General features: G+C 40.1%; 1 protein-coding gene across 4 annotated transcripts in view; it reads left to right on the top strand.

Moving 5' to 3' along the window:
• The first annotated feature begins 1184 nt into the window (after positions 1–1184).
• The window catches only part of LOC121386910 (BTB/POZ domain-containing protein 2-like), a 157803-nt gene continuing 145020 nt past the window's right edge, over positions 1185–13967 (top strand). For 3 of the 4 annotated variants that reach the window (XM_041517955.1, XM_041517952.1, XM_041517951.1), the window contains exons 1-3: positions 1185–1311; positions 8466–8747; positions 12907–13188. In XM_041517955.1, coding sequence (XP_041373889.1) covers positions 8473–8747; positions 12907–13188 — 557 coding nt within the window. In that variant the 5' untranslated portion in view covers positions 1185–1311; positions 8466–8472. Of the gene's footprint in view, positions 1312–8465; positions 8748–12033; positions 12117–12906; positions 13189–13967 lie in introns of those variants that run through there. The other variant, XM_041517953.1, reaches the window with a different exon arrangement.

A 13967-nucleotide genomic window follows, 5' to 3' on the forward strand; every position in this document is an offset into this window, starting at 1 on the left:
GCAGCAAGGGATCTTTTATATGCACCATCCCATAGATAGGATAGCAAATAGCACGTTGTTTGATGTACTAGTCGTGGTGCACTGGCTGTAACGAGAAATAGCCAACTGAGTCCACCGACGGGGATCGATCCTAGACAGACCGCGCATCAAGTGAAAGCTTTATCAAGCCTCATTACAGTCAAACAGTTTGCTCTCCTGGTAAAAAACCCAAATGAATACCAAGCCTCGTTACAGTCAAACAGTTTGCTCTCCTGGTAAAAAAAAAAAAAATGAATACCAAGCCTCATTACAGCCAAACACATTGCTCTCCTGGTAAAAAAAAACCCAGATGAGTACCAAGCCTCATTACAGTCAAACAGTTTGCTCTACTGGTAAAAAAATCCCCAGATGAATACCAAGCTTCATTACAGTCAAACAGTTTGCTCTCCTGGTAAAAAAAAACAAATGAATACCAAGCCTCATTACAGCCAAACACATTGCTCTCCTGGTAAAAAAAAACCCAGATGAATACCAAGCCTCATTACAGTCAAACAGTTTGCTCTCCTGGTAAAAAAAAAACCCAGATGAATACCAAGCCTCATTACAGTCAAACAGTTTGCTCTCCTGGTAAAAAAAAAACCCAGATGTTTTTTTTTTTTTTTTTTAAATAACTCCTTAGCTATCACTAAGCTTAAGAATGTACTTCATATTACAAGTATTTAGCCTTGAAACATGCATCCGTGTAAAAGCAATAAGCGAACACTCATTCACTCACTCAGTGTCATTAATTCATTCATTCATTCCTCTCCAGTCTTCAGTGGGTCATGTAGATGAAAAGCGTAACTGGTTGTGTGAGGGCGAGACGAAGCTCAGTGGTAAAGTGTTCGCTTGATGCGCGGTCGGTTTGGGATCGATCCCCGTCAGTAGCCCCATTGGGCTATTTTTCGCTCCAGCCAGTGCACCACGACTGGTATATCAGAGGCCGTGGTATGTGCTATCCTGTTTGTAGGATGGTGCATATAGAAGATCCCTTGCTGCTAATCGAAAAGAGTAGCCCATGAAGTGGCGACAGCGGGTTTCCTCTCAATATATGTGTGGTCCTTAACCATATGTCTGGCGCCATATAACCGTAAATAAAATGTTTTGAGTACGTCGTTAAATAAAACATTTTGTTGTGTAGAAAGTACAAGCTGTATGCAAATTAGGGAAATCCCCGTGTCTGGTGATCGTGGCGTATTGCAACAGCGAACAAGTAGGAAGTATTTCGCTTCCATTAGATTAAGAAGGAATTTGCTGTACGGACAGACGTCTGCACACAAAGACAGACCAAAGGTATGTTTAGATAGTGAAACATAGAAGACAAAATGTCGTGTTTTGTTCGATCAGTATTATTCACAGTCGGCGACCTACATGTATGAACGTTGAAGCTGTGACTAGATGGGCGCCGCACCCTCGCCCGCAACAAACCGTGGTCGGGCCGTTTGTGCTCCCTTACACATGCCAGCGTGGCCGATCCCCTCTCCCACCCCCGCCCCCCCCCCCCCCCCCCCAAATCTTTTCCTGTCCTGGACGGAGGGGCCGGTGAATGCCAACACCTGCGCTCATAACAGGCGACCACAGTTTGCTCTGAATGAGCACGCAACAAACTATGACCTGACCTGACCTCGGATGTTGTAGACAGTTTGACAACACTGCTTAGCGAGTTAACCGCGAACAACGCATCTCTGTCTATATAGCTATGTATGTCTGTCTACCTGTCTCTGTATCTGTCATCCCTACCTGTATCTCTCTCTGTCCCTGTTCCTGTCCCCGTCTCTCTCTCTCTCTCTCTCTCTCTCTCTCTCTCTCTCTCTCTCTCTCTCTCTCTCTCTCTCTCTCTCTCTCTCTCTCTCTCTCTCTCCAAAATAAAAACAAAAGTAATATATAGATTTTAATAGCGCAAAATAAGGTAACTTAACAAATAAATATATGAAACAGAAACAGAAACTTACACAAAAAGCGAGTGGATGAAGATTATTGACATATTTTTAAAGAACGACCTCACACCAGTCCACCAACCTAATATATCTGATTTCAGTCTTTGGAGAAGAATTTCTCAGGGCAGTCTGGTTGTAAGCAGATTCATTAATAACATATATTATGACAAAAATAATACAGATTTATGTTTAACACTTGATGATAGTACATGTGAATATTCAGAGTTGGGTAACTTTATCTTCATAGGTGATTGTAATAGTCGCACTGGTACCTACTGTGATTTTATCTTCATAGGTGATTGTAATAGTGGCATTGGTACCCACTGTGATTTTATCTTCATAGGTGATTGTAATAGTCGCACTGGTACCTACTGTGATTTTATCTTCATAGGTGATTGTAATAGTCGCACTGGTACCTACTGTGATTTTATCTTCATAGGTGATTGTAATAGTCGCACTGGTACCTACTGTGATTTTATAGTACATGATAGACCAGAATTTACAGATGATGTACTATCAATCGTTACTAAATTCTTACCTGACAATAATCTTAAAGCGCGTAATAGTTACGGCAAAATCATAAATCGATTTGGTAGGAAACCTTTATATCTATGTAAAACCAGCGGACTGCGAATCGTAAATGGTAGACATCCTGGAGACCCAAATGTTAATATGACGTTTGGAAGGAGCTTATACCGTTTATAATACACAGAATGTATTCTGTGCCTGCTATTATTGTCTTCCATTCAGGGTCCAATGATTTGGTCAGTCATTCGGGAAAGGACTTGGGGTAAATGATTTTTAGATATTTGGGAAAACTTAAGAGGATACTTTCTGACACAACTTTGATGTGGTCAACAAGGCTACCCAGTCTTGTTTGGCACGGGGCCGAATTGGTAGAAGGGATGGAAAATAGACATAAACGGGTAAACAGACATGGTCTGAAATGGGTCTCTCAGAATGGTGGATTTGGAATCAAACATGATATAACAAGCAAAGAGAAGGGACATTTCATGGGGGATGGAGTTGACTTGGGCTATGTCTTGTTTCAGCCAGTGGACAACGACTGGTATATCAAAGTATGTGGTATGTACTATCCTGTCTGTGGGATGGTGCATATAAAAGATCCATTGCTGCTAATCAAAAAGAGCATATTGATTTATTATTCACCAGCTATTGACAGTTAAAGTTTGTTTTGTTTAACGACACCACTAGAGCATATTGATTTATTAATCACCAGCTATTGACAGTTAAAGTTTGTTTAGTTTAACGACATCACTAGAGAATATTAATATATTAATCATCAGCTATTGACAGTTAAAGTTTGTTTAGTTTAACGACATCACTAGAGCATGTTGATTATTAATCATCAGCTATTGACAGTTAAAGTTTGTTTAGTTTAACAACACCACTAGAGAATATTGATTTATTAATCACCAGCTATTGACAGTTAAAGTTTGTTTAGTTTAACAACACCACTAGAGCATATTGATTTATTAATCATCAGCTATTGACAGTTAAAGTTTGTTTAGTTTAACAACACCACTAGAGCATATTGATTATTAATCACCAGCTATTGAAAGTTAAAGTTTGTTTAGTTTAACGACATCACTAGAGAATATTAATATATTAATCATCAGCTATTGACAGTTAAAGTTTGTTTAGTTTAACGACATCACTAGAGCATGTTGATTATTAATCATCAGCTATTGACAGTTAAAGTTTGTTTAGTTTAACAACACCACTAGAGAATATTGATTTATTAATCACCAGCTATTGACAGTTAAAGTTTGTTTAGTTTAACAACACCACTAGAGCATATTGATTTATTAATCATCAGCTATTGACAGTTAAAGTTTGTTTAGTTTAACAACACCACTAGAGCATATTGATTATTAATCACCAGCTATTGAAAGTTAAAGTTTGTTTAGTTTAACGACATCACTAGAGAATATTAATATATTAATCATCAGCTATTGACAGTTAAAGTTTGTTTAGTTTAACGACATCACTAGAGCATGTTGATTATTAATCATCAGCTATTGACAGTTAAAGTTTGTTTAGTTTAACAACACCACTAGAGAATATTGATTTATTAATCACCAGCTATTGACAGTTAAAGTTTGTTTAGTTTAACAACACCACTAGAGCATATTGATTTATTAATCATCAGCTATTGACAGTTAAAGTTTGTTTAGTTTAACAACACCACTAGAGCATATTGATTATTAATCACCAGCTATTGAAAGTTAAAGTTTGTTTTGTTCAACGACACCACTAGACAATATTGATTTATTAAGTGTCGGTTACTGAATGTGAGATATCTGGTAATTTTAACATATAGTCTTACAAAGGAAACCCGGTAATTATATCCATTATTAGCATTGATTTGTTATATGCATCGACCCATAGACATGATAGCACATACCACGGCCTTTGATATACCAATCGTGGTGCACTGCTTGGAACGAGAACTAGCCCACCAATGGGATCACTGACAGGAATTGATCCCAGACCGACGGTACATTAGGCGAACGCTTAGCCCCTCCCACCGGATATAAATAGTACCACCATTCACCATTATAGTAAATTGGGGGGAAGGTATCAAGCTGCTCATTTCAGACATAACAGGTAGTGACTACCCTAGTTCCGCACAAAAACAAATGTCATTTTATTGTTAGTAGGACCCCCCACAGGGTTCAAGCTCAATGATGGTTGGTAAATTCAAAATAAATTACAGGAATATACTGACCAGATGAATCAACATTTAATCACGCGAAACACTATCAAATTTATCGCCAGTACCAGGACTTGTAGCCAAAGAAGAGAGTTCCGTGTCAAAGTTCGAGGTGCATCGTCAAATATTTACTGAAGAAAAATAACTGGTTTTGATTGGTAGTAATATGTGACATTGATTATTGGTGCAAATATTATTATCTATCAGCAAAAAATAAACACACTTTTTTTATAAATTTTGTTCTACAGTTGTTATGCAGTATACATCAGAGGTTAAAACTAGTGCAGGGTTCCCCCAAAAATGGAACTGCGATTTTCAGCAAAAAATAAATTACGGTTTCTAATAAAAACATTAATTAAATATCTTAAATAGTATGTGACCACCCCCACCCCCACCCCCACCCCAGCTCCCTATTATCTTGCAGGTGGATTAAATGTGAGGTGCCAAACTGTTTATTGGTGTACTGCCTGGGTGTGTTGATACGCTGCTTATATCAGTTTTCTTAGTAAACGTTAACAGTATCGGCAATAGGAATTGATTTGGTCAGTTGGAACCTCAACTGTGGGATAACCCACTCAGATACGACTTTTTACCGGCCTCGGTGGTGTCGTGGTTGGGCCATCGGACATAAGGCTGGTAAGTACTGGGTTCGCAGCCCGCTATCGTCTCCCACCCAGAGCGAGTTTTAACGACTCGATGAGTAGGTGTAAGACTACTACACCCTCTTCTCTCTCACTAACCATAACAACCACTAACAGCTAACCCTTTGTCCTGGACAGACAGCCCAGATAGCTGAGGTGTGTGGCCAGGACAGCGTACTTGAACCTTAATTGGATATAAGCACGAAAATAAGTTGAGATTAAATGAAATGAAATGATACGGTTTTTTGTACAGCTACCTACTGGGTACCAGACCAACCGCGCATCTGTTTAGTTTATGAAACGTAATGACACATACCAAACTGTATCCCCCACCCTTTCAGTTGGGCAGACAAGGCGGAACAGGGCGGGGGAGGGGGACTCTAGCTGCTCCAATAATTCTGAATAAAAATACTATTGGTAGTATATCTTAAGGCAGAGACGCGTTTTACTTGTAGAATGCGTGGAATTGCATTTCAGGACATCTAGTTTCCAAAATTGTACGGGGAGACATAACCCGAACCTTAGCCTTGCGCCCTCTATCTGTCACCAACACCCCACCCCCATTCCCCCAATGTTTACTTCCTTCCGCCGTGCCTGTACTGGCGACCAGTGCACCCGGACACCTGTCTAGTTTATGAAATAATGATATCGACAATCATTTTGCCTTTGACACTACAGATCAAATTGTAACCCCACCCTCAAGAGCTGTTTGGTATAAGTTCATTATAACGTATGATTCGGCGACTGGAGTCAATATAAATGTTGACCTAAAACAGGAATACAGACGCTTGTAGTACCAAATATTCTATAAATATAGCTAAACAAAATATTAAAAGGACTAACCAACCGCTGCAAGTAAGAAAATCCGAAGTATTACCGTTAACATGCTTACAACTCTGGATTGTACGTAAGTCTGAGTGATGAGTTTGCCAATATTGTATAAGATTCATTTATACCAGTGGCGGATTTCATCGTTAACATGTTTGCAACTCTGGATTGTAAGTAAGGGGTTTGCCAATATTGTGTAAGATTCATTTATACCAGTGACGGATTTCATCGTTAACATGTTTGCAACTCTGGATTGTAAGTCTGAGTGATGGGTTTGCCAATGTTCTGTAAGATGCATTTATACCAGTGGCGGATTTCATCGACTCAAACTTGTGAAGGGGGCGAGACGTAGTCCAGTGGTAAAGCACGAATGGTCTTGGATCGACCCCTGTCGGTGGACCCATTGCGCTATTTCTCGTTCCAGCCAGTTCCAAACAAACACTGACTGAAGGAGATGACACGTGCACGATTAAAGTTAAAGTTTGTTTTGTTTAACGACACATCAAGAGCACATTGATTGTTTATTAATAATCGGCTATTGGATGTCAAAGATATGGCCATTTTGGCATAGACATAGAAAGGAAACCCGATACAGTTGTCGACAAGTATCAAGGGATCTTTTATACACACCACCCCACAGACAGAATAGCTCATAGCACGGTCTTTGACATGCTAGTCGTGGTGCACTGGCTGGAACGAGAAATAGCCTAATGGGCATGTGATTTCCCATTTGTAGCTTGCATGTCAAATAAAAATGTAATTAGTCGGGGGGGGGGGGGGGGGGGGGGGGGGGGGGGTCAAATGGGTACCTTTTATACTGTTTTTGTTGATTGAGGTCAAATGAAATGGTAAGAGTGGAAAACTGTTTCGCTTTTTATAATGAATCTCACTTCATGCTCATCTGATATAAGTTTCATGTTTGTATTATTTGTGTATCATGTGGCATTTTCTAATTATTCATTAATTAAGTGCGAAAATGCCATTCTATGACCTTTGACCTCTTCTTGAGTGACCTTACCACCACATATTCTCTTTTTAAGTTGTTGTTTCTTGATCAGGGGACCATTCTCTACATTTTGCATGTGATTTTCCTGTTGTAGCTTTCGTGTCAAATAAAAGTGTAATTAGCACTAATTAGTGTTGTTCTTAAGTGTCCTCCCCATCATAAATCTTCTTCTTAAGTTGCATATTTATAACCAGTGCAGACACCCCTACCGCATGGGATATGTGTCGCTCTTGTAGCTTCCATGTCAAATAAAACCGATTTGTTGTTTTATTTTAGTGGGCTCCCCAACCACACCCACCACTAGCCACACTTAAAAAGGGAGCCCGTACGCCTATGTGTGTGTATACATATAAAACTAACTAACTGTATAGAAAGTACAAGCTGTATCCAAATTAGAGAGATCCCCGTGTCACGTGAGTGTTACCAGCGAAAGAAGCAGGACATATTTCGTTACCAATCTAGGAAAATCCGCTGTAAGAACAAACAGACGGTCGGACACAGCGGAAACGGTAAATGTACGGTTAGGTAGTTTACAGCATTGTCTAAAACCATATTACACAGACTTGTATCGTATTAGGTTAACACACAATACGCGTACCGAGAAACAAGCTGTGACTAGACAGACGGGATATATGTATAGGTTATTTATAGTACAAGGTGTACACCACCAATTCAAATACCATACACGACAATGTGGCTAAAACTCCTATATGCAGCCAATTTAATTAAAATGAGCTCTACTGGTTAATTACAAAATTCTGGATCCGCCCTGCACTATGGCTAAATGTCTCACTGGATCTAATATCATTTCCCATTACGGTAAGCCAGGAAGGTGGCTGTCGATATTGTTGTTGTTGTCATTCGTGTTCATGATTTGTTGTTTTTTTGTGGCGGATATTGTGTGTGTGTGTGCGCGCGATTTTGTTTTGGATTTTTTTTTGGTGAGTGTTGGTTGCTAATGAAACCGGTCTCGTGAACCCGGTGGTGCCGTAGTTCAGCTATCGTGCATAAGTCTGATAGGTATGGGGTTCGTAACCCGGTACCGGCTCCGAGAGATCGAGTTTTAACTTCTCGTTGGGTAGGTGTAAGGCCACTACACACTATTCTCTCTCACTAACCACTAACAATTAACCCACTGTCCGGGACAGACAGCCCAGATAGCTGAGGTATGTGTTCAGGACAACGTGCTTGAACCTTAAGTGGATATAAGCACGAAAATAAGTTGAAATGAAATGAAATGCTAATGAAAGTACATTAATATTGATTTTTTCTTTTTCTTTTCCTTTTCTTTTTTGTAGTTCTGCAATGGCAGCTAAAGATTCTGAAGCCAAATCTGGATTTGCCGATAACTGGCAGCGCGGGAAATCTCTGAAAGAATGTCTGCGTTATTCACTGCAACAAAACTCTCACTGTGACGTCACGTTCCAGGTCGGGAAAGACAGGAAGTCCATACCAGCTCACAGACTGATATTGACTCTTCGGAGTGGCGTGTTTGAAGCAATGCTAACTGGACCGCTGGCAGAACAAGAGAATATCGCCTTGCCGGACATAGAATCAGACATTTTCGAACAGTTCCTCATGTAAGAAATTTCAGTTTATTTGTTCATTTTGTTGTCAGATAGACCCATTAGTGTGGACGGCTTATGTTCCATCCGTTAACTTTTCAATACATGTGAAAACACCAAACCTTACAAGCAAAAACAACTTGAGATGGCAATATATAACTAGTCCAGTAAATTTAAGCCAAAATGTATGTGAACCTATAACATATTACAACTGAAGGCTGTTTTGTTTGTTGGTTTTTGGGGGGCTTTTTTGTTGTTGTTTTTTGTTGGGGGGGGGGGGGGGGGGGGGGGGGGGGGGGGGTTGTTTGTTTTGTTTTTTGGCTTTGGCATTGAGATATCTGTGTATAACGTATCATTACTAGGTCACTGCGACCTATTTCTCATGGTTTGCTTCACATGAAAATGAATCCTTGTCCGAGGCATTTCGTAAAACCATGCACGCAAGTATAACTTTGGCTGGCGATGTATCATCTACATTTTCTAGGTCAAGGCTATCTACTTTTCATGGTTTTCGTCACTTTAAAGTGAGTCCTTGTTCGGCCGCTATTTTCTTTACCAATTCATGCATAGATATCAAACAGTATATCTAAAAATGTAACACAGTTTCACGCCAGTGCACCACGACAGGTGTATCAAATGCTGTTGTATACTCTATCCTGTCTTTGATATTGTCCATATAAAATATCCCTTGCTAATAATAGAAAAATGAAGAGTGTTTCCTCTCTAAGACTATATGTGAAAATTACCAAATATTTAACATCCAATAGCCGATGATTAATAAACCAATGTGCTCAGACGATACTGACCTAGCAACTACAGTCTGTCCTATGAAAATTAGCTACATCTGGCGGACTACCGATGAAGACGGACAAGGCCAAACTCACGAATCAGCTTAAAGGAAGGGAAGGACATGCTTATTTAACGATGCACTCAACACATTTTGTTTACGGTTATATGGCGTCAAACATATGGTTAAGGTCCACACAGATATTGAGGGAAGAAACCCGCTTTCGCCACTTCATGGGCTACTCTTTTCGATTAGCAGCAAGGGATCATTTTTATGCACCATCCTATAGAAATGATAGTACATACCACGGCCTTTGATGTACCAGTCGTGGTGCACTGGATGGAACGAGAAATAGCACAATGGGCCTAGTGTTCATTGACTGGGATCGATCCCAAACCGACCGCGCACTGGGCTACGTCTCGCCCCTTAGTACAGGCCAGGACAGCGTACTTGAACCTTAATTGGATATAAGCACGAAAATAAGTTGAGATTAAATGAAATGAAATGATACGGTTTTTTGTACAGCTACCTACTGGGTACCAGACCAACCGCGCATCTGTTTAGTTTATGAAACGTAATGACACATACCAAACTGTATCCCCCACCCTTTCAGTTGGGCAGACAAGGCGGAACAGGGCGGGGGAGGGGGACTCTAGCTGCTCCAATAATTCTGAATAAAAATACTATTGGTAGTATATCTTAAGGCAGAGACGCGTTTTACTTGTAGAATGCGTGGAATTGCATTTCAGGACATCTAGTTTCCAAAATTGTACGGGGAGACATAACCCGAACCTTAGCCTTGCGCCCTCTATCTGTCACCAACACCCCACCCCCATTCCCCCAATGTTTACTTCCTTCCGCCGTGCCTGTACTGGCGACCAGTGCACCCGGACACCTGTCTAGTTTATGAAATAATGATATCGACAATCATTTTGCCTTTGACACTACAGATCAAATTGTAACCCCACCCTCAAGAGCTGTTTGGTATAAGTTCATTATAACGTATGATTCGGCGACTGGAGTCAATATAAATGTTGACCTAAAACAGGAATACAGACGCTTGTAGTACCAAATATTCTATAAATATAGCTAAACAAAATATTAAAAGGACTAACCAACCGCTGCAAGTAAGAAAATCCGAAGTATTACCGTTAACATGCTTACAACTCTGGATTGTACGTAAGTCTGAGTGATGAGTTTGCCAATATTGTATAAGATTCATTTATACCAGTGGCGGATTTCATCGTTAACATGTTTGCAACTCTGGATTGTAAGTAAGGGGTTTGCCAATATTGTGTAAGATTCATTTATACCAGTGACGGATTTCATCGTTAACATGTTTGCAACTCTGGATTGTAAGTCTGAGTGATGGGTTTGCCAATGTTCTGTAAGATGCATTTATACCAGTGGCGGATTTCATCGACTCAAACTTGTGAAGGGGGCGAGACGTAGTCCAGTGGTAAAGCACGAATGGTCTTGGATCGACCCCTGTCGGTGGACCCATTGCGCTATTTCTCGTTCCAGCCAGTTCCAAACAAACACTGACTGAAGGAGATGACACGTGCACGATTAAAGTTAAAGTTTGTTTTGTTTAACGACACATCAAGAGCACATTGATTGTTTATTAATAATCGGCTATTGGATGTCAAAGATATGGCCATTTTGGCATAGACATAGAAAGGAAACCCGATACAGTTGTCGACAAGTATCAAGGGATCTTTTATACACACCACCCCACAGACAGAATAGCTCATAGCACGGTCTTTGACATGCTAGTCGTGGTGCACTGGCTGGAACGAGAAATAGCCTAATGGGCATGTGATTTCCCATTTGTAGCTTGCATGTCAAATAAAAATGTAATTAGTCGGGGGGGGGGGGGTCAAATGGGTACCTTTTATACTGTTTTTGTTGATTGAGGTCAAATGAAATGGTAAGAGTGGAAAACTGTTTCGCTTTTTATAATGAATCTCACTTCATGCTCATCTGATATAAGTTTCATGTTTGTATTATTTGTGTATCATGTGGCATTTTCTAATTATTCATTAATTAAGTGCGAAAATGCCATTCTATGACCTTTGACCTCTTCTTGAGTGACCTTACCACCACATATTCTCTTTTTAAGTTGTTGTTTCTTGATCAGGGGACCATTCTCTACATTTTGCATGTGATTTTCCTGTTGTAGCTTTCGTGTCAAATAAAAGTGTAATTAGCACTAATTAGTGTTGTTCTTAAGTGTCCTCCCCATCATAAATCTTCTTCTTAAGTTGCATATTTATAACCAGTGCAGACACCCCTACCGCATGGGATATGTGTCGCTCTTGTAGCTTCCATGTCAAATAAAACCGATTTGTTGTTTTATTTTAGTGGGCTCCCCAACCACACCCACCACTAGCCACACTTAAAAAGGGAGCCCGTACGCCTATGTGTGTGTATACATATAAAACTAACTAACTGTATAGAAAGTACAAGCTGTATCCAAATTAGAGAGATCCCCGTGTCACGTGAGTGTTACCAGCGAAAGAAGCAGGACATATTTCGTTACCAATCTAGGAAAATCCGCTGTAAGAACAAACAGACGGTCGGACACAGCGGAAACGGTAAATGTACGGTTAGGTAGTTTACAGCATTGTCTAAAACCATATTACACAGACTTGTATCGTATTAGGTTAACACACAATACGCGTACCGAGAAACAAGCTGTGACTAGACAGACGGGATATATGTATAGGTTATTTATAGTACAAGGTGTACACCACCAATTCAAATACCATACACGACAATGTGGCTAAAACTCCTATATGCAGCCAATTTAATTAAAATGAGCTCTACTGGTTAATTACAAAATTCTGGATCCGCCCTGCACTATGGCTAAATGTCTCACTGGATCTAATATCATTTCCCATTACGGTAAGCCAGGAAGGTGGCTGTCGATATTGTTGTTGTTGTCATTCGTGTTCATGATTTGTTGTTTTTTTGTGGCGGATATTGTGTGTGTGTGTGCGCGCGATTTTGTTTTGGATTTTTTTTTGGTGAGTGTTGGTTGCTAATGAAACCGGTCTCGTGAACCCGGTGGTGCCGTAGTTCAGCTATCGTGCATAAGTCTGATAGGTATGGGGTTCGTAACCCGGTACCGGCTCCGAGAGATCGAGTTTTAACTTCTCGTTGGGTAGGTGTAAGGCCACTACACACTATTCTCTCTCACTAACCACTAACAATTAACCCACTGTCCGGGACAGACAGCCCAGATAGCTGAGGTATGTGTTCAGGACAACGTGCTTGAACCTTAAGTGGATATAAGCACGAAAATAAGTTGAAATGAAATGAAATGCTAATGAAAGTACATTAATATTGATTTTTTTCTTTTTCTTTTCCTTTTCTTTTTTGTAGTTCTGCAATGGCAGCTAAAGATTCTGAAGCCAAATCTGGATTTGCCGATAACTGGCAGCGCGGGAAATCTCTGAAAGAATGTCTGCGTTATTCACTGCAACAAAACTCTCACTGTGACGTCACGTTCCAGGTCGGGAAAGACAGGAAGTCCATACCAGCTCACAGACTGATATTGACTCTTCGGAGTGGCGTGTTTGAAGCAATGCTAACTGGACCGCTGGCAGAACAAGAGAATATCGCCTTGCCGGACATAGAATCAGACATTTTCGAACAGTTCCTCATGTAAGAAATTTCAGTTTATTTGTTCATTTTGTTGTCAGATAGACCCATTAGTGTGGACGGCTTATGTTCCATCCGTTAACTTTTCAATACATGTGAAAACACCAAACCTTACAAGCAAAAACAACTTGAGATGGCAATATATAACTAGTCCAGTAAATTTAAGCCAAAATGTATGTGAACCTATAACATATTACAACTGAAGGCTGTTTTGTTTGTTGGTTTTTGGGGGGCTTTTTTGTTGTTGTTTTTTGTTGGGGGGGGGGGGGGGGTTGGGGGGAGGGGTTGTTTGTTTTGTTTTTTGGCTTTGGCATTGAGATATCTGTGTATAACGTATCATTACTAGGTCACTGCGACCTATTTCTCATGGTTTGCTTCACATGAAAATGAATCCTTGTCCGAGGCATTTCGTAAAACCATGCACGCAAGTATAACTTTGGCTGTCGATGTATCATCTACATTTTCTAGGTCAAGGCTATCTACTTTTCATGGTTTTCGTCACTTTAAAGTGAGTCCTTGTTCGGCCGCTATTTTCTTTACCAATTCATGCATAGATATCAAACAGTATATCTAAAAATGTAACACAGTTTCACGCCAGTGCACCACGACAGGTGTATCAAATGCTGTTGTATACTCTATCCTGTCTTTGATATTGTCCATATAAAATATCCCTTGCTAATAATAGAAAAATGAAGAGTGTTTCCTCTCTAAGACTATATGTGAAAATTACCAAATATTTAACATCCAATAGCCGATGATTAATAAACCAATGTGCTCAGACG

This window comes from Gigantopelta aegis, chromosome 12 (genome assembly GCF_016097555.1).
Source record: "Gigantopelta aegis isolate Gae_Host chromosome 12, Gae_host_genome, whole genome shotgun sequence".
Classification (NCBI taxonomy): domain Eukaryota; kingdom Metazoa; phylum Mollusca; class Gastropoda; order Neomphalida; family Peltospiridae; genus Gigantopelta; species Gigantopelta aegis.